This window comes from Zea mays, chromosome 7 (assembly GCF_902167145.1).
Source record: "Zea mays cultivar B73 chromosome 7, Zm-B73-REFERENCE-NAM-5.0, whole genome shotgun sequence".
Classification (NCBI taxonomy): domain Eukaryota; kingdom Viridiplantae; phylum Streptophyta; class Magnoliopsida; order Poales; family Poaceae; genus Zea; species Zea mays.
Window position 1 is genome coordinate 149,427,295 of NC_050102.1, and position 20,068 is coordinate 149,447,362.

General features: G+C 46.0%; 2 protein-coding genes across 5 annotated transcripts; one reads left to right on the plus strand and one right to left on the minus strand.

Annotated features, from left to right (window-relative positions):
* The first annotated feature begins 5,453 nt into the window (after positions 1 to 5,453).
* On the plus strand, positions 5,454 to 9,110 carry LOC100284811 (uncharacterized). Of its 4 annotated transcripts, none has more exons than XR_555453.4 (5): positions 5,454 to 6,107; positions 6,903 to 7,294; positions 7,792 to 8,242; positions 8,452 to 8,625; positions 8,701 to 9,110. XR_555453.4 is itself a non-coding variant. In NM_001357708.1 (4 exons), the coding sequence occupies exons 1-4, from the start codon at positions 5,789 to 5,791 to the stop codon at positions 8,481 to 8,483; spliced, it is 1,194 nt and encodes a 397-aa protein (NP_001344637.1). In that variant the 5' UTR covers positions 5,713 to 5,788; the 3' UTR covers positions 8,484 to 8,857. The 4 variants fall into 4 exon arrangements, 2 of the variants coding, with proteins under 2 accessions (NP_001344637.1, NP_001151178.1); XR_004851237.1 differs by having other exon boundaries at positions 8,496 to 8,625; positions 8,701 to 8,870; NM_001357708.1 differs by having other exon boundaries at positions 5,713 to 6,107; positions 8,452 to 8,857.
* A 1,107-nt stretch (positions 9,111 to 10,217) lies between these two features.
* Positions 10,218 to 10,993, minus strand: LOC100501512 (Histone H2A). The gene has a single exon (NM_001196214.2). The coding sequence runs from the start codon at positions 10,923 to 10,925 to the stop codon at positions 10,431 to 10,433; it is 495 nt and encodes a 164-aa protein (NP_001183143.1). The 5' UTR covers positions 10,926 to 10,993; the 3' UTR covers positions 10,218 to 10,430.
* Between the last annotated feature and the right edge of the window lie 9,075 nt (positions 10,994 to 20,068).

Consider the following 20,068-nt stretch of genomic DNA (forward strand, 5'->3'; position numbering starts at 1 on the left):
TGCTTACCATGGCTTCAAGCTTTATCAAATGGACGTGAAAAGTGCCTTCCTCAACGGACCAATCAAGGAAGAGGTCTATGTTGAGCAACCTCCCGGCTTTGAAGACAGTGAGTATCCTAACCATGTCTATAGGCTCTCTAAGGCGCTTTATGGGCTCAAGCAAGCCCCAAGAGCATGGTATGAATGCCTAAGAGATTTCCTTATTTCTAATGGCTTCAAAGTCGGCAAGGCCGATCCTACACTCTTTACTAAAACTCTTGAAAATGACTTGTTTGTATGCCAAATTTATGTTGATGATATTATATTTGGGTCTACTAACGAGTCTACATGTGAAGAGTTTAGTAGGATCATGACACAGAAATTCGAGATGTCGATGATGGGGGAGTTGAAGTATTTTCTAGGATTCCAAGTCAAGCAACTCCAAGAGGGCACCTTCATTAGCCAAACAAAGTACACTCAAGACATTCTAACCAAGTTTGGGATGAAGGATGCCAAACCCATCAAGACACCCATGGGAACTAATGGGCATCTCGACCTCGACACGGGAGGTAAGTCCGTGGATCAAAAGGTATACCGGTCGATGATTGGTTCATTGCTTTATTTATGTGCATCTCGACCGGACATTATGCTTTCCGTTTGCATGTGTGCAAGATTCCAATCCGACCCTAAGGAATCACACCTTACGGCCGTAAAACGAATCTTGAGATATTTGTCTTACACACCTAAGTTTGGGCTTTGGTACCCTCGGGGATCCACATTTGATTTGATTGGTTATTCGGATGCCGATTGGGCGGGGTGCAAAATTAATAGGAAGAGCACATCAGGGACTTGCCAGTTCTTGGGAAGATCCTTGGTGTCTTGGGCTTCAAAGAAGCAAAATTCGGTCGCTCTTTCCACCGCCGAAGCCGAGTACATTGCCGCAGGACATTGTTGCGCGCAATTGCTTTGGATGAGGCAAACCCTGCGGGACTATGGTTACAAATTAACCAAAGTTCCTTTGCTATGTGATAATGAGAGTGCAATCAAAATGGCCGACAATCCCGTCGAGCATAGCCGCACTAAGCACATAGCCATTCGGTATCATTTTCTTAGGGATCACCAACAAAAGGGAGATATCGAGATTTCTTACATTAACACTAAAGATCAATTAGCCGATATCTTTACCAAGCCTCTTGATGAACAAACTTTTACCAAACTTAGGCATGAGCTCAATATTCTTGATTCTAGAAATTTCTTTTGCTAGCTTGCACACATAGCTCTTTTGAATACCTTTGATTATATCTCTTTTATGTACTATGACTAATGTGTTTTCAAGTCTATTTCAAACCAAGTCATAGGTATATTAAAAGGGAATTAGAGTCTTCGGCGAAGACAAAGGCTTCCACTCCGTAACTCATACTTCGCCATCACTCTGAGCAACTCTCTCTTCTTTGGGGGAGAAATGAGCATCAAGGAAAAGGGACTTCATCCTTGGGGGAGAGAGTAAAAGCTCAAAAGCAAAAGGACCGGACTTCGTCTTTGGTATAATCTTAACTCATTCATTTATGACCAAAGGGGAAGAAATTACTTCAAGGGCTCTAATGATTCCGTTTTTGGCGATTCATGCCAAAAAGGGGGAGAAAGGAGCCCAAAGCAAAAGGACCGCACCACCACCACCAATTTCAAAAACTTAGCGTTTTCCAAAAAGTATTTATCAATTGTTATCCTATTATGTTCAAAAGGGGGATTTCAAAAATCTTACTTCAAAACCCTCTTGAACACTAAGAGGAGGATTTAATTTAGGGGGAGTTTTGTTTAGTCAAAGGAAAAGCATTTGAAACAGGGGAAGAAAATTCCAAATCTTGAAAATGCTTTACAAACTCTTATTCATTTACCTTTGACTACTTGCAAGAGATCTTTGAAATGAATTTACAAAAATTTTGCAAAAACAAAACATGTGGTGCAAACGTGGTCCAAAATGTTACATAAGAAAGAAACATTCCATGCATATCTTGTAAGTAGTTATATTGGCTCAATTCCAAGCAACCTTTACACTTACATTATGCAAACTAGTTCAATTATGCACTTCTATATTTGCTTTGGTTTGTGTTGGCATCAATCACCAAAAAGGGGGAGATTGAAAGGGAATTAGGCTTACACCTAGTTCCTAAATAATTTTGGTGGTTGAATTGACCAACACAAATCTTTGGACTAACTAGTTTGCCCAAGTGTATAGATTATACAGGTGTAAAAGGTTCACACTCAGCCAATAAAAAGACCAAATTTTGGATTCAATAAAGGAGCAAAGGGGCAACCGAGGGCACCCCTGGTCTGGCGCACCGGACTGTCCGGTGTGCCACCGGACAGTGAACAGTACCTGTCCGGTGCACCAGGGGACTCAGACTCAAACTCTTCGCCTTCGGGAATTCTCGGAAGCCGGCGCGCTATAATTCACCGGACTGTCCGGTGTGCACCGGACATGTCCGGTGCTCCAAGGAAGCTCGGCCTCCTGAACTCGCCAGCCTCGGGTTCACGCGGCAGCCGCTCCGCTAAAATTCACCGGACTGTCCGGTGTGCACCGGACTGTCCGGTGTGCCAGCGGAGCAACGGCTCCCTGCGGCGCCAACGGCTCCCTGCGGTGCATTTAATGCGCGCACAGCGCGCGCAGAAGTCAGAATCGCCCATACCGGTGCACCGGACATCAAACAGTACATGTCCGGTGTGCACCGGACACCCAGGAGGGCCCACAAGTCAGAAGCTCCAACGGTCAGAATCCAACGACAGTGATGACGTGGTAGGGGCACCGGACTGTCCGGTGTGCACCGGACTGTCCGGTGCGCCATCGAGCAGAAGCCTCCAGCCAACGGTCAAGTTTGGTGGTTGGGGCTATAAATACCCCAACCACCCCACCATTCATTGGATCCAAGTTTTCCACTTCTCAACTACTACAAGAGCTCTAGCATTCAATTCTAGACACACTAAAGAGATCAAATCCCCTCCAATTCCGCACAAAGCCCTAGTGACTAGTGAGAGTGATTTGCCGTGTTCATTTGAGCTCTTGCACTTGGATTGCTTCTTTTCTTTCTCACTTGTTCTTGAGATCACAACTCCATTGTAATCAAGGCAAGAGGCACCAATTGTGTGGTGGCCCTTGCGGGGAAGTTTTGTTCCCGGCTTTGATTAGAGAAGAGAAGCTCACTCGGTCCGAGGGACCGTTTGAGAGAGGGAAGGGTTGAAAGAGACCCGGCCTTTGTGGCCTCCTCAACGGGGAGTAGGTTTGCAAGAACCGAACCTCGGTAAAACAAATCTCCGTGTCTCACTTGCTTATTCGCTTGGGATTTGTTTTGTGCCCTCTCTCTCGGACTCGTTTATATTTCTAACGCTAACCCCGGCTTGTAGTTGTGTTTATATTTGTAAATTTCAGTTTCGCCCTATTCACCCCCCCTCTAGGCGACTATCACCCACCAATCGGCTCCAAAGATGAAATGGCTCTTGCGAAGGTCTGGTTTTTATTGGCCTAACATGATAGTCGATTGTTTCAAGTACTACAAGGGTTGCCAAGTGTGTCAAAAATTCGGCGACCTACAGTTGGTCCCTGCAGCCGAATTACATCCTATCATCAAGCCTTGGTCGTTCAGAGGATGGGGATTAGACTTTATTGGAGAAATTCATCCTTCATCATCAAAAGGGCATCGGTTTGTGTTAGTTGCCACTGACTATTTCACCAAATGGACTGAAGTCGTTGCTCTGAAAAACATGACACACAAGGAGGTAATTGAGTTCATAACTGAGCATATTATTCATAGATTCGGCACCCCCCAGACCTTGACTACAGATCAAGGGACTTCTTTTATGGCAAAAGAGGTACGTGAATTTGCTGAATTATACAGAATTAAGCTGCTTAATTCGTCTCTATATTATGCTCAGGCCAATGGACAGGCCGAGTCTAGTAATAGGACATTGATTAATTTGATAAAAAAGAAGGTATCTGATAATCCTAAACATTGGCATAAGATTTTGTCCGAAGCTTTATGGGCTCATAGAATATCTAAACATAGTGCTACTAAAATATCTCCTTTTGAGCTTGTCTATGGGCAGGAAGCAGTGTTGCCTGTGGAAATAAGTTTGAATGCTGTCAGGTTTGCCAGACAAAATGATTTAACTACTACTGATTATTATAATTCAATGATGGATAATATTGATGAGGTGACTGACAAGAGGATGATAGCTTTGGGAGCAATAGAAAAGGACAAAATCAAAGTAGCCAGGGCCTACAACAAGAAGGTCAAAGCAAAATCATTTCAAGTAGGAGACTTGGTGTGGAAGATCATTCTGCCTCTAAGGAATAAAGACCGAAAGTTCGGAAAATGGTCGCCAAGCTGGGAGGGTCCTTATAAAGTGAAACAGGTGATGTCTGGTAACGCCTATTTGCTACAGACATTACAAGGCAAAGATTTGCCTAAGGCTTTAAATGGGCGTTTTCTCAAGCAGTATCATCCCAGTATGTGGCAAAATGCTTAAGAAAACCGATGTAATCACATCGTGTTAAGATGCTTTTGGTTCGCTCAGCTCCACCAAAAGGCAGGGGGGCATATGTTGGAGCTCATTTTGAGCAGGGCGGACGGTCCGGCCCTGAGGCCGGACGGTCCGCGCCTGGGGGCCGGACGGTCCGCGCGTACGCAGAGCAGTTTAGAGTTTCGAGTTTTGTGCTACGGTTGTTAGCTAAATTCGCGGGATTCACTCGAAAATTTGTTTGTAACGGGTCCAGCCCTCCTCCTCTATAAATAGAGAGGTCTACGACCGATTTGAGACGACGAATCGAACCTTCAATCAATACAATTTACATTTTATCTTAGGAGTAGTTCTAGTCTAGTTTAGGTTTAGTCTTCCAATCCTCAAATTCTCCGCCTCTCCTCGACTCTACGTCGATTAGAGGAGTCTAGGTCGGCCGGCCCGAGCCTAGACACCACCTAGGATCTCTACTCCCCGACGGGGTCCCTCCCGGGAGCGAGATCCAGGCGCCGTCGGCGATCTTCCGCCGCCCCTGCGTACGCGCGGACCGTCCGGCCGTCAGGCAGGAGCCCTAGCCGCGCACCAGGCCGCGGACCGTCCGGCCCTAGGCCGCGGACAGTCCGCCCTTGCGCAGAGAGCACCACCGCGCCTCGCACCAGGCCGCGGACCGTCCGGCCCCTGCGCGCGGACCGTCCGCCCCTGTGCAGAGGGCACCGCCACGGTTCTTGTTGAGTGTTTGGCGCTCCGAAAAGGCGTCAACAGTTAGTTTAAGACTTCTTTTGGAGTTATTCTTAACCAAGTACCGCAGACTGGTTGGACCAGTCTCTGTGTCTCACCCATAAGGTCCGTATCGGCGGCGGCACCTCGGCTGTACTCCGCCTCCACGACGAGCTAGCTGCCTGGTAGTGACAGAGATAGACCTTCCGTGTCAAATGGTTCGGAAAATACCTCGCCGTTAGGTTTGGGCCGCGTCTCTGATCCATCGGAAAACCCAAATCACGCCCACGCCCACGCCCACGCCCACCGGTCCATGTGCCGTGCCGTGCCGACGCCGCTCGCTGCCTCGCTCCTCCGTGCATTCAATCAGACTCGGTGATCTTCCAGCCGCCCGCCAAGAACAAACCGACGCGGCGTGGCTGACACTCGTCGACCCATCCCAATAGAAAAATCGGAACCGTCCAAGCCCGCCTCCTATAAACTAACCAACGACCAACCTTCCTCAGCCCGGCCCGGGTGGCAGAGGCAGTCCCCAGATTCATTCTCTTCTCGCTGCACGCCGCACTGCGCCAGCGTCAGCATGGGCGGCTGCGGCCTCGGACGCGGCCGCCGCACCGCCTGCCTGCTGCTGCTCCTCCCGCCGCTTCTCCTGTTCGCCGTGGCCGATGCCGCCGCCTCGGGGAAGGAGAAGCAGGGGGTGTCCGGTAAGCTGCGGTTCCGGCGGGAGAGCGGGACGTTCAAGGTGGTGCAGGTGGCGGACATGCACTACGCGGACGGCCGGAGCACGGCCTGCGAGGACGTGCTCCCTTCCCAGGTGGCCGGCTGCACCGACCTCAACACCACCGCCTTCCTCTACCGCGTCTTCCGCGCCGAGGACCCCGACCTCGTCGTCTTCACAGGTCGGTCGCACTTATCCGACCCGGCCCGTCCACAACTTATTTGTCGATTTTCATCCGAACCCGTACCGGTAGTGATGGACTGCTGGTAGATAGGTTGCCGTTGTCGTTCAGTTCGGTAGAATAAGTGGAAATATTAATCAGTCAGATTGTGCCGTGTGCGCGATGGTGATGAGAGAGATCTTTGATGCACTGAAGTTGTTAAGGATCGTGGTTGACATCCCGTTCTGGAAAAAGAATCTCTGTAGAGAAGTGTAGCTTCAGCCGCTTTGATGACTAGTTCAAGAAGGATGTCACGGGTTTCACAATGCAAGCGGCAGCCGCAAGTGGCCTACTGGAGCTTGTGTGCTTCGGACTGGCTTGAGGAATTCCGAATCAAAGGGGCCCCGGCGACGGCTAGCGTGCTGCGTGCCATGACGAGTCGATGAGGTCCCAGTTGTTGATTGGCCTTGGATGACGACGTTGGGCAACTGGCACGGTGATGGATGCGTCCATGACTGCAATGAGCACTGAATGGAGGTGATGCATCAGAGGGCAGTACAGATGTAGCTGCTTTTGCGATTATATGTCTAGGTCACTGTCATGTTTCGTCGTTTTGTTTCACGGGCAATTATGGCTGATCTTTCCAAAGCCCCAGCTTTTGCAAGCCTGGGTGTTGGGAGAACATACTCTAAATTTAGCGAAGCGGTTGCTTTTGTATTGTAGCAAAGTTATTCTTCCTAAACCACGCACAACAGTGACGGTCATAATATATAGGCCATGTTTAGGGTATTAAATTATGACAGTTTTATTGTGCAGGTGATAACATCTATGGTGCTGATTCAACTGATGCAGCCAAGTCTATGGATGCAGCAATTGCTCCAGCCATTGACATGAAACTGCCTTGGGCTGCTGTGATCGGGAACCATGACCAAGAGGGTACGCTATCGCGTGAGGGTGTGATGCGTCACCTTGTGGGCATGAAAAACACCCTTGCAAGCTTCAATCCGGAAGGAATTGAAATTGATGGTTACGGAAATTACAATTTGGAAGTTTCCGGGGTTGAAGGGACATCCATGGATGAAAAATCAGTGCTCAACCTGTATTTCCTGGACAGCGGTGACTATTCCACTGTGCCGTCAATCAATGGTTATGGTTGGATCAAGGCTTCACAGCAAGTCTGGTTCCAACAAACATCTTCAAGTCTACAGGTTAACAAGTTACTGACATTCTTTTGGGAAACGTGTTCATCTTAGCCCATTGCACTATGCTTTTCCTTTTTGCCTGATACAACAAGCTCAAACAAATCAGGATTATTGTTTGGAGATTATTTTTCTTCACTTGTGAGCCATCTACTACCATTATAGAAACAATATCATAGTGCTAAATTAAATGGTGCATTGGTTTCAACGAGCATACTTAGAAGGTTCCTAAAACCATGGGTTGATGGGATTAGCAATTGTACACTAAGTTATCAGCTGTACCAAGCTTAACTCTGCAAAATGCTATATTTGACCCTTCTGAAATCTTAAGTCAGGGACATGGCTTGCTGAAACAAATGTATATATTGTTGGTAATGCTATAGTTCACAAAAGTGATCATACCAAAAATGCCGGATTAAACTACCAAGAATGCATTGACACTCATTTGTGTACAGAAGATCATCATTGTTCTATGTTATCGACTACAATTGTTCTTGAAAATGCAGGCAAAGTATATGAATAAGAACCCGAAACAGAAGGAACCAGCACCTGGCCTTGTATTTTTCCACATTCCACTACCAGAGTTCAGCAGTTTTACGGCATCCAATTTCACAGGAGTAAAGCAGGAGGGTATCAGCTCAGCATCAATTAACTCTGGGTTCTTTGCCTCCATGGTGGAGGCTGGAGATGTGAGAGCTGCCTTTGTGGGACATGATCACATTAATGACTTCTGTGGGAAGCTCAGTGGTATTCAGCTCTGCTATGCTGGTGGATTTGGTTACCATGCCTATGGGAAAGCTGGGTGGTCAAGAAGAGCGAGGGTACTGTCTGTGCAACTTGAGAAAACAGACAGCGGTGAATGGCGAGGAGTCAAGTCCATCAAGACATGGAAGAGGCTTGATGATAAACATCTGAGCACAATTGACTCTGAGGTTCTCTGGAACAGAGGCTCTAATGGTAAAACACTCTCCTATGCCTGGATACGATACTTAACTCAAACCTGCCATAGTAACTGTAGAGTAGGAGGTGGCTTCGGTGAATGATTCTCGTAAAAGGGGGGAAAATATCTAGGACAAGTGATATGATGTTTGATATATGGTTTATTTCTCGATGACATGAAGTTATTCTTTTCTATGCAACAACTAATCTATGAATTGCCTTGACAGGGAGGCGCGGGAAAAATCCTGATGGTAGTTAACTTTTGATGCAGACAGGAATGGTGCTCCATAAGGGATCTCTACATCGGTGTGTATTGTTGGATGGCCAGTTTACTATAGAATCAGAAATATGCAGAAGTGTGTACATGGGGGAGAAGGTCAAATACAGACACATACACGCAGGTTTCTGCTGTTGCATTTTTCCATGTTATTAGAAAATAAGTAATCAAAATTCAGTGCTGCTGTCAATTATTGCAGGTGGTCTCATAGACTCGTATATAGTGTGGTCAAAGGAAAACGAGAATGCAATGTCATTGTAGTCTCATCTCTCGTGTATTGTTAAACTCGGTCGGAAAGAGAAAGACTGTCCTTCCAATATTATATTAAAAAAAGACCGAAACATGGTTTCTGTCAAGAAAATCCTTGAACCCTAGTGCCCATTACTAGCAGGCTGTCACCATGTAACCCAGGAGCAGGCAAAGCACAACAAGTGGATTTTTTTAACCATGTTAGAAATTCGTCCTCGAGGGAATCGAATCGAAGACCTAGAGGGGTTACTCGGAAGTTTTAACCATTACACTAGAGGCCCTTTCACTTATCTCATGTATTGTTACTAGCACCGTCTAGCTGCAACTGAAACCTCAGAGCTGCCACAATATCATTTTTCATATATACTGAATGTTCTTATGCAAATTTGCAATCAATTAAGAAGCTGATAAGTAAAAACAATCATATAACTCAGACTACAGATCTCCTAGCTGGCATGGTGTGTTCAGATGATGGTGCTGAAATCAGGTAATACGTGGATTTGGCAAGAGAAACATGAGCCAGCATGGCTTTGTCAATTTGTTTGTCACATCGGTGGAGGGGCAAATGGTGCAGCTAGAAATATTAATGGGATCTAAATTTTACGCTATAAAATTTAAGGATCAGATCAAATTAAGTTCGACTCTATCTTTATTTATTTTTAAACTAAAATTAGTTAATGACTTAAATAAATTATGAAGAAACATTTAGATTGTGATCCATTACCACACATTGTTGTCATCAGCACTCTTTTAACATTGTGTTCTTTGTCGTACGTGCATTATGTCCTTTTTCCCGAGTGGACTCATGCTAGATGTTGTGGCCCTTAACCCTGCTCCCTGCTATTAGGGTATGTTTGGTTGAGTGAAGAAAGATGGAGTGGCTTTATTCCTATTTTTGAATGTTTGGTTTCCAATAAAAGAGGACCTGAATGACTCATAGAGTCTTCATATAAAAATTTACCATAAATAATTGAAATGTTATCGCTCCATAAAAACGACCGTATACAACCACTCTCTTGAACACGAGCACTCTCCCTCTCCTATCCTCTACACTTATTTGGCTCTGCAACTAAACAGAAAATGGAGCGGTCCTACACTATTCTACTCTTCAATCAAACAAAAAATGAAACGGTTTTGTTTTGTTTGCTAAAAACAGTTTCATTCTGAAAAACTGAAATGGAGTTGTTCATTCTAGTTGACTCTCTAACCAAACGCGCTCTTACTGCGTGATAAAAGCTCATATCTTATGGTCACAAAAAATCAAAGGGGTACTCTCTCATGTACTCCTTTTGACCTGCTGTTTGAACTTGGATATTTTCTTGAACTTGGCCCAATCTGTGAAGAAGTGAAGAACGAGGCGCCTTGGCTGCCGACTGATAGATCGATGAGGATGAGACAGCTGGGCAATGTGAGCTAATTTACATTTGTCAGGGTCTGGGTTAGCAAACATCGACTTCAGAACAATCATTTTGCATCGTTATTATGCTTCATTTCCCGATAGTAAGTTCATTCAACAAGATGATGAATTGCAAAATCAGAACAAGGAAACACAACACGGCAAACATGCCGATGAACATATCAGAAGCCACAAGGCAAAGAGGAAATTAGGCCGGAACACATAACATCCACAGATCTAAACACGAACATGCTACAGCAGAGCGCTAGTGGAGTGACTAATTTCTAAGCCTTCTTCGGGGACTTGGCTGCCTTCTTTGGGGACTTGGCGGCCTTCTTAGGGGACTTGCTCTCCTTGCTGCCGCCGCTAGACGCCTTCTCCGCCACCTTCTTGGGCAGGAGAACCGGGTTGATGTTGGGGAGGACACCGCCGTGCGCGATGGTGACGCCAGCCAGCAGCTTGCCGAGCTCAACGTCGTTGCGGATCGCCAGGAGCACGTGGCGCGGGACGATGCGCGTCTTCTTGTTGTCCTTCGCCGCGTTGCCGGCCAGCTCCAGCACCTCGGCGGCGAGGTACTCAAGCACGGCGGCGAGATAGACGGGGGCGCCGGTGCCCACGCGCTGCGCGTACCGGCCCTTCTTGAGGTAGCGCCCGATCCGGCCGACGGGGAACTGCAGCCCGGCCTTGACGGACCGCGACACCGACTTCTTCCTGGGGCCGCCAGCCTTGCGCCCAGCCGCCCCCTTCTTCGCCTTGCTACCGGCTCCGCTGGCGTCCATGGCTGCAGTGATTGAGTGGAGAAAAATTTGGCTCTGGGCGCGAGAACTTGAGCGCTGTGAATTGTGATGACGGCAACCCCGAAACGGGATGTATTTAAAATGGCGTGGACGCCTGGACGGGGAGATGTGGTGGGCCCGTCGATCCGAGTGTGAGGAAAAGCGATAAGATCCGGAAGGATTTTCGACGGCTGAGATGGATTACATCAAGGCGATCCGCGGGAGGGATGGCCCAGCCAATCAGGTGCAGGCAAAACGGGACAAGGGCTGTCCATGTGTTGGCACAAAAATATATAATATCACGATAACTTATCTACAAATATGTGTTATACTGTTATAGGAAAAAAATTATAATCTATTTTTTATCATAGACATACATAAATTTTATTATTTTAATCTATATATTTCACCCAATGCACCATAGTCTTAGTGTACTATTGATCGTAATATTGCTTTGGAACGTGTTACAACCAGTCTGCATGTGTGTTTAGAAAAGAGCGGGCCTTTCCTTTTAAAGTTCAAGAGTTTGACCTTACAACAGAGACTTGAATTCAGGGGTTTTGCCTCCCGCTTGGAGGGGCTTGCTGGTGGCCTTTGTAGTATGATTTCTATGTAGCTCCTCGTATGGTCGTGCGTAGCCGTATTTCTATCATCGCGTATTGTCCCGTCCGCTCGTCGTACGAGTCCCCTTTTGTCGGTCTTCCGCTGACATTCTCATGGTAGAACCGAACTTTTGGCTACTTCATCTTAATCGCCAACAACCATGTATCCTGGTCGTCATCATCCAAGCGACAAACCTAGGACTAGAGCTGACATTTTAGAGACCTAGGACAAACTCAAAGATCGAGACCTCTTCTGAATAAATATACTTTTACTTAATGTACACATTTTATCAACATAAACTAACATGATATTAAAAAGGTATCAAATCATTTGATCAATGTCTTAAAAGTTTCTTCTAACATTTCTTGATACAAAAGTCATTAATGATGGTGTTAACATTTCTTGATACAAAATTCATCAATGATGTTGTTGATATGAACATCATGCAATAATTTATTCTCAATACATAAATTACCAATTGCTCAGTCGTTCAGACATAAAATTGTAAATTGTGTTGGGCTCTAATTTCTAGACTCTAGTAGAAGGCGTTCGCGACATGAAAAAACGATAAAATCACAAGTAGGACTAGAGATGTCAATGGGGACCTGATACCCGCTAACCCGTGGGGAATTTCCCTATTAGGGTACGGGTATGGGACAAAAATTGTCCCCATGGGTATGGATGTGGGACAAAATCTCCACCCATTATGTAAACGGGTATGGGTTTGGGAAGTAATAATCCGAACCCGATTACACATGGGTAGTGTACATCTGTCATGTTTGTATGAATGAGTTGAGGCCAGGCCGACCACTAAGCCTAACACGACAGCGCACCAGACCCAGATCCTAGCCCAATAAGGCAACACAGTAAGGCAACTAGTAGACTAGCAAAAAAGCAAAACCCTAAAATAACCAGTCATACGTTATGCCCTGTCCAGCCGGCCAGTCGTCGCATGCCTAGACAGCTGCGCTGGCACTGCACACTGGCGACTTCACCAGCGACGAGGAGCACCGCCGGCTGCTAGGAGCCTAGGATGACGGTGACGACCATGGATTCTCAGGCGCCAACGAACTCGAATGGTGACCAGACTCCATTTCTCCATTTCTTCTATTGGTCCAGAAGTAGTGATTTCTTTTCTGATGGATGGATGAATGGATCATGGTTCATAGATGAGTGCTTTTCGATGTGGTGATGTATAAAATCTGGATAGTTTGTGCTAGCTGTTAGTACCTAGTTATCCCTTAATTGGGGATGGGGACCCATTGGGGACCCGAAACCCGAATGGGGATGGGTATGGGATGAGTTTTGCATCCATAATGGATACGGGGATGGGTATGGGGATGGATCAAACATGATGGGGATGGGTCTGGTATGCTATAACCCGATGGGAAATTCCCCATTGACATCTCTAAGTAGGACGACTAAATAATCGAGGGCTCCCACGATCTCTTCGTATTATCATGTATAGGATATTGAACTTTTTGTTTTTGTTTGGATTGAACGCCAAGGTGTTGGTCTACTTCAGTTTTTTGTTTTATTTTTGTTTTTTTTGAAAGGCATGGAGAGGCCTATAAGATTTGGGGCCTAGGGTCACTGCCCTAGTGGCCTTCTACCCAAATCCAACCCTGGCACAAAATAATAATGTCTCACTCCAGTGCACGGGCCTCGTCACAAACCACAATGTCTCATCCTAGTGTAGAGGCCTCGTCACCATCACTAGGCGTTGTTAGGTTGTAGGCATCAGATCGTGTATATGGTCGTGCAAAAAGTGTTGTATCCTGTAGACTACACTGTTTACACAATGTAGTTTGAAATAAAAGATGATGATGGATAAGTTGCTGGAGATCACCTTAGTGTTAGAGGTCTGCCTTTGCCAAAGGTCCCAAAAATAATAAATTTTATCTATTTTTTTTAGTTTGTTTGAAGAACAATGAAGTAAGCTTTATCTTAATGACACATGTGGGTATGAGAAGAATGTGACAATTTCGTCGTTGTATCTTGGACGAAGTACGCTAGAACGCTCGAAAGTCGAAGCGTGTAACCGATGGGACAAAGGGAAGCTCAGACGTTCGCAAAACGCCACCAAGTGAAAAAGACAAAAACACAATCAACAATCTCTGTAGATGATATGTATAGAATTTAAGGATATAAATATAATTTCATATAAAGTTATACGCCGTGTTGTCCCTGTAAGGAAAATGGATCCCGAGCCATTTGGCCTAATAGATTTTGGTGTTTGATGATCAACATAACCTGTGGACTAATGTGTTTGCTAGTGTTTTGTGTTTGTAGTTCACAGGATGCTAAAGTAACTTGGATCAAGACATTAAGGAAAGCAACACCTCAAAAGAAGACATTATGAAGATCAAGTGGAGTCCAAGAGGAGAAATAAGTGTTGCCTGCGGACTGTCAGTGCGAGGAGCACCGGGCTGTTGTCACACCCGGCTTTAAGGGACAAAGCCAGGTGCATCTCATACATGCGCCAAGAAGACAACATATATAATAACAGAGTGCATAGAGATAAATGTCACAATAATCAGAGTACTTATTACATAGCGGAAGTCTTACAAAATAAATTATAAATATAAAACGAACTAAGGATCGTCGGCGCCAATGTCAACTGAGAGACGCCACCTAGATCAGATCGAACTCCTCGCCTTGTGGCTCCTCCTGAACCACCTGCTCTTCTCCTGTGGGGGGGTGTGAGACAGCAAGGGTGAGCTCACACATGTTCATCGCTCAACAAGTTGTGGGGAATAATGTGACATGAACTCACAAAGGTGAGAGTTCATGTGATGTGTAAGGCTAATCAATGACAGGGGTTAAAGCTGGGCATTGCTTTTATAAGTTGGTCAAAATTTTATTAGCAGATACTAAGTGTAAGTGAATACCAAACCATAATAAAATAATAAAACAAAATTAATAACAAATCCCATGCAAATGCAAATGACAAATTGAGTTTAGGTTCCATAATTTAATCATCGGAGAGTCCTGAGCCGCTCATGACCGTGAGCTCGGCTAGTATACCAGTTTTACACTCTGCAGAGGTTGTACCCTTTACCCACCAGTCATGTTTCCCATGTCGCCGGGGTTAGCTAGGCCCTTAGACACTACCGAGGTGAATGGCTAGGGATCCACTATGAGGCCTTTACAAAGTTCCACTAGCTTCTGAAAACCCGCTACAGTTTATGGGAAGAGCACTTGCAAGAATCCCCCGTCTGACCGCCATCGCAGCAAAATCAACCCGAGAACCTCCTTGCATGCAACTCCCCTACTGCCCTTGCCCCTTTCGGGTAAGGTAGTCTTCCACTAGCTTTCCTAATTAGTTAGCCAAGAGGTCCCATTCCTCCCTTGTGGTGGCACGTGTTTCTCAAGTTAAGCTCTATGTTCCAATTAACAATAATATAATGATCTTGACATGAACATAAATAGAATAACAAAATAACTGGAACATGGATATAATAAATGATTATCCCAAAACCATATAAAGCAATAGCAAAAACTACCCATGTGATTCAGGGGTAAACAAGGTAATGAGATAAACAATCTAGGGTGACCTATTGGGTCCCATCGAAATTAAGCCTATGCATGGTAAATGATTATAAAGAACATTATTGGGTAACAAAAGTGAATCAAGGGCACAACTTGCCTGGCACTTGAGATTCCAGGTACCAACTTGCTTTTCAGCTGACACGTGTCCTCGCGCTAGTCATAGCAATACAAACAAACATGTCATAGATAAAATTAACATCACACTAAACATAAGAACAAACTGAATAATAAAGATCTACGCGAAGTTACGAGATCATGGGAACGAGAACTACTAAGATCAGAGTCGTGGTTAAGGAGTTATGATTTTATGTAGTTATTAAGTACCTAGAATAGAGTAATTCATGGGAATAATTTTAAATCAAGTTTCATGGTTAGATAAAGGTACTAGGTGATAAACAATATTTAAACAAAATAAATGCCACTGGAATGAATCAATTTGAAGTTATATATTTTAAATTATGAATTTCTAATGGTTTTATGTGCTTGAAATAGTATTAAATGAGAGATTAATTTTCTTACTGTTTTCATGTCAAAACAGAGATACTGTGTTATAAACAATAATATTATGAAATTATAGAAATTGGAATGGGTCAATTCGAAGTTCATATGAATTTTATATGAATTAAACAAACTCTAACCATTAAAAAAATAGATTTCTAATTCCTTTTCTGGATTTCCTATTTACTGGACTGGGCATACTAATATTAGAAAGTGCAGGGGTCTTTGTGTAAATGTTTCCAAGACCCAGGCGCCCACTACTGTAGGACCGCGAGTTTATTCTTGATAAACAGAGGGACTCTTTTGAGATGTTGCCACGCGAAGGGGTATCTACCTACTAAAGCCGTCAGATCCCATCTGAACGACCAGGATTACATCTTGCTACAATAGAATTGGCATGGATCCCAAACCATCCAATTCCGATCCTATGCTTCGGATTTAATGAGGCCAAGACCCGACTCCGATCGCCGATTGACGGACGGACGATCACGATCTACATCCCTCCCACAACCATCAACCTGGATTTGATCCCCATCGTGTATCGCAAGATCGACGGCCAACCATACATCCTGGCCGAGCCGTACCCTAGGCCAAATCTTCACTGTCACCCTAGAATCCGAGGGCCACGAGCTCATCACCTACCTCCCGACAGACAACGAACGGCGATCTCCATTGGAGATCGTTGAGCGGTCCGCTGGCCCAGACGCAACCCATCCTATGTACTATGACGTGATGCAATGCTTGATGAAGGCGGATCTACAGGGGATAGTCCATACCATGAATCTGGTGACAGCCTGTCCTGGGCGCGGTGGAGATTGGTTCACAGCGGAGTTCATCGTCGATGGGGGTATTTCCGAGGTCTTCTTCGCAAAGCCCGATACCCCGCACGGCTTCAATCACTGGGATCGCGAGCACCCTCCACCGACGACCCACCCAATCAACAGAGAGGGCAGTCACCAGAGAAGCTGACGACGATGTGCAGCCCGTACTCCGGTCCAGTGAGCTAACGTTTGCGACCGTCAATGGCTCCAGCTGGTGTTACAAGGCGGTCGTGGGGGTGGGTTCAGAGGGTAGGCACGAGAGAGTATTCCCCCCTCTTATCCAGAGATCCTAGGGAATCGGGCGTAGGTAATCCGCGCACCACGGCCGGTGGTTACGGAGAGTTCCGCTTCCTAGGCAGGCGATCCAGAGGGGATATATCTCACAACTCGGTCCAAGTGAAAGGGAATTAGGCTTACACCTAGTTCCTATATAATTTTGGTGGTTGAATTGCCCAACACAAATATTGGACTAACTAGTTTGCTCTAGTGAATAAGTTATACAGGTGCAAAATGTTCACACTTAGCCAATAAAAAGACCAAGTGTTGGGTTCAACACAAGAGCAAAGGAGCAACAGAAGGCTCCTCTGGTCTGGCGCACCGGACTGTCCGGTGTGCCACCGGACATGTCCGGTGCACCAGGGGACTCCAACTCCGAACTACTCGCCTTCGGGAATTTCCGGAGACCACTCCGCTATAATTCACCGGACTGTCCGGTGCACACCGGACATGTCCGGTGCTCCAAGGAAGGGCGGCCTCCTGAACTCGCCAGCCTCGGGTTTTCACTTCAGCTGCTCCGCTAAAATTCACCGGACTGTCCGGTGTACACCGGACTGTCCGGTGCATCCTCGGAGCAACGGCTACTTCACGCCAACGGCTACCTGCGACGGCATTTAATGCGCGCGCAGCGCGCGCAGAAGTCAGAATCGCCCATGCCGGCGCACCGGACAGTGAACAGTGCATGTCCGGTGCGCCACCGGACATCAAGGCGGGCCCAGAAGTCAGAACTCCAACGGTCAATTTCCAACGGCACTGATGACGTGGCGGGGGCACCGGACATGTCCGGTGTGCACCGGACTGTCCGGTGCGCCATCAAACAGACGGCCTCCACCAACGGTCAAGTTGGTGGTTGGGGCTATAAATACCCCAACCACCCCACCATTCATTGCATCCAAGTTCTCATCTTCCAACCACCTTACAAGAGCTAGCTTTCATTGCAAGGCACACCAAAAGAGATCAAATCCTCTCCCAACTTCATTCAAAGCCCTAGTGACTAGAGAGAGTGATTTATAGTGTTCATTTGAGCTCTTGCGCTTGCATCGCTTCTTTTCTTTCGCATTATTTCTTGTGATCAAACACTCACTTGTAATTGAGGCAAGAGACACCAATTGTGTGGTGGTCCTTGCGGGAAGTTTTGATTCCCAAGTGATTTGAGAAGAGAAGCTCACTCGGTCCGAGGGACCGTTTGAGAGAGGGAAGGGTTGAAAGAGACCCGGCCTTTGTGGCCTCCTCAACGGGGAGTAGGTTTGAGAGAACCGAACCTCGGTAAAACAAATCCGCGTGTCTTACCTCATTATTTGCTTGCGATTTGTTTTGCGCCCTCTCTCGCGGACTCGATTATATTTCCAACGCTAACTCGGCTTGTAGTTGTGATTGTTTTTGAGAATTTCAGTTTCGCCCTATTCACCCCCCCCCTCTAGGCGACTTTCAATTGGTATCAGAGCCCGGTGCTTCATTAGAGCCTAACCGCTCGAAGTGATGTCGGGAGATCACACCAAGAAGGAGATGGAGACCGGCGAAAAGCCCACTACAAGCCACGGGAGCACTTCATCGGAAGAGTCCCGCACCAAGAGGAAGGAGAAGAAGAAGGACTCCTCCAAACGGAAGGAGAAAAGATCTTCCTCTTCTCACCACAAAGAGAAGAAGGAAAAATCTTCTTCTCACAAGTCGCATCGGAAAGGCGACAAGCACAAGAGGATGAGGAAAGTGGTCTACTACGAGACCGACACTTCATCAACATCGACCTCCAACTCCGATGCGCCGTCCGTAACTTCTAAGCGCCAAGAGCGCAAGAAGTTTAGTAAGATTCCCTTACACTATCCCCGTACATCTAGACATACTCCATTGCTTTCCGTTCCATTAGGCAAACCGCCAACTTTTGATGGCGAAGATTATGCTAGGTGGAGTGATTTAATGAAATTTCATCTAACCTCACTCCACAAAAGTATATGGAATGTTGTTGAGTTTGGAGCACAGGTACCTTCTGTAGGGGATGAGGATTATGATACAGACGAAGTGGCCCAAATCGAGCACTTCAACTCTCAAGCCACAACCATACTCCTCGCCTCTTTAAGCAAGGAGGAATACAACAAAGTGCAAGGGTTGAAGAATGCAAAGGAAATTTGGGACCTACTCAAGACCGCGCACGAGGGTGATGAACTCACCAAAATCACCAAGCGGGAAACGATCGAGGGGGAGCTCGGTCGCTTCCGTCTTCGCCAAGGGGAGGAGCCACAAGATATGTACAACCGACTCAAAACCTTGGTGAACCAAGTGCGCAACCTCGGGAGCAAGAAATGGGATGACCACGAGGTGGTTAAGGTTATTTTGAGATCACTTATTTTTCTTAACCCCACTCAAGTTCAATTAATTCGTGGTAATCCTAGATATACTCAAATGACCCCCGAGGAAGTTATCGGGAATTTTGTGAGCTTTGAATGTATGATCAAGGGCTCCAAGAAGATCAACGAGCTTGATGAACCCTCCACGTCCGAAGCACAACCAGTGACATTTAAGGCGACGGAGGAGAAGAAGGAGGAGTCTACACCGAGTAGACAACCAATTGACGCCTCCAAGCTCGACAATGAGGAGATGGCCTTAATCATCAAAAGCTTTCGCCAAATCCTCAAGCAACAGAAGGGGAAGGATTACAAATCCCGTTCCAAGAAGGTTTGCTACAAATGTGGTAAGCCCGGTCATTTTATTGCAAAATGTCCTATGTCTAGTGACAGTGACAGGGGCGACGACAAGAAAGGAAAGAGGAGAGAAAAGAAGAAGTACTACAAGAAGAAGGGCGACGATGCCCATGTTTGCCGGGAGTGGAACTCCGACGAGAGCTCCACCGACTCCTCCTCCGACGATGAGGACGCCGCCAACATCGCCGTCACCAAGGGACTCCTCTTCCCCAACGTCGGCCACAAGTGCCTCATGGCAAAGGACGGCAAAAAGAAGAAGGTTAAATCTAAATCCTCCACTAAATACGAATCTTCTAGTGATGATAATGCTAGTGGTGAGGAAGACAATTTGCATAACCTTTTTGCCAACCTTAACATGGAACAAAAAGAAAAATTAAATGAGCTAATTAGTGCTATCCATGAAAAGGATGATCTCTTGGACTCCCAAGAGGATTTCCTAATCAAGGAAAACAAGAAACATGTTAAGGTTAAAAACGCTTATGCTCTAGAGGTAGAAAAATGTGAAAAATTGTCTAGTGAGCTAAGCACTTGCCATGAGACCATTAACAACCTTAGAAATGAAAATGCTAGATTAATTGCTAAGGTTGATTCTCATGTTTGTATTGATTCAATTCCCAATCTTAGAAATGATAATGATGATTTGCTTGCAAAGATTAAGGAATTGAATGAGTCTCTTGCTAGCCTTAGAGTAGAAAATGAA

Coding starts and splice junctions, on each gene's coding strand:
- LOC100284811 (NM_001357708.1), top strand. CDS start 5,789: ATGGGCGGCTGCGGCCTCGGACGCGGCCGCCGCACCGCCTGCCTGCTG. Junction 6,108..6,902: donor CGACCTCGTCGTCTTCACAG/GTCGGTCGCACT, acceptor TTTATTGTGCAG/GTGATAACATCTATGGTGCT. Junction 8,243..8,451: donor CTGGAACAGAGGCTCTAATG/GTAAAACACTCT, acceptor TTGCCTTGACAG/GGAGGCGCGGGAAAAATCCT.
- LOC100501512 (NM_001196214.2), bottom strand. CDS start 10,925: ATGGACGCCAGCGGAGCCGGTAGCAAGGCGAAGAAGGGGGCGGCTGGG.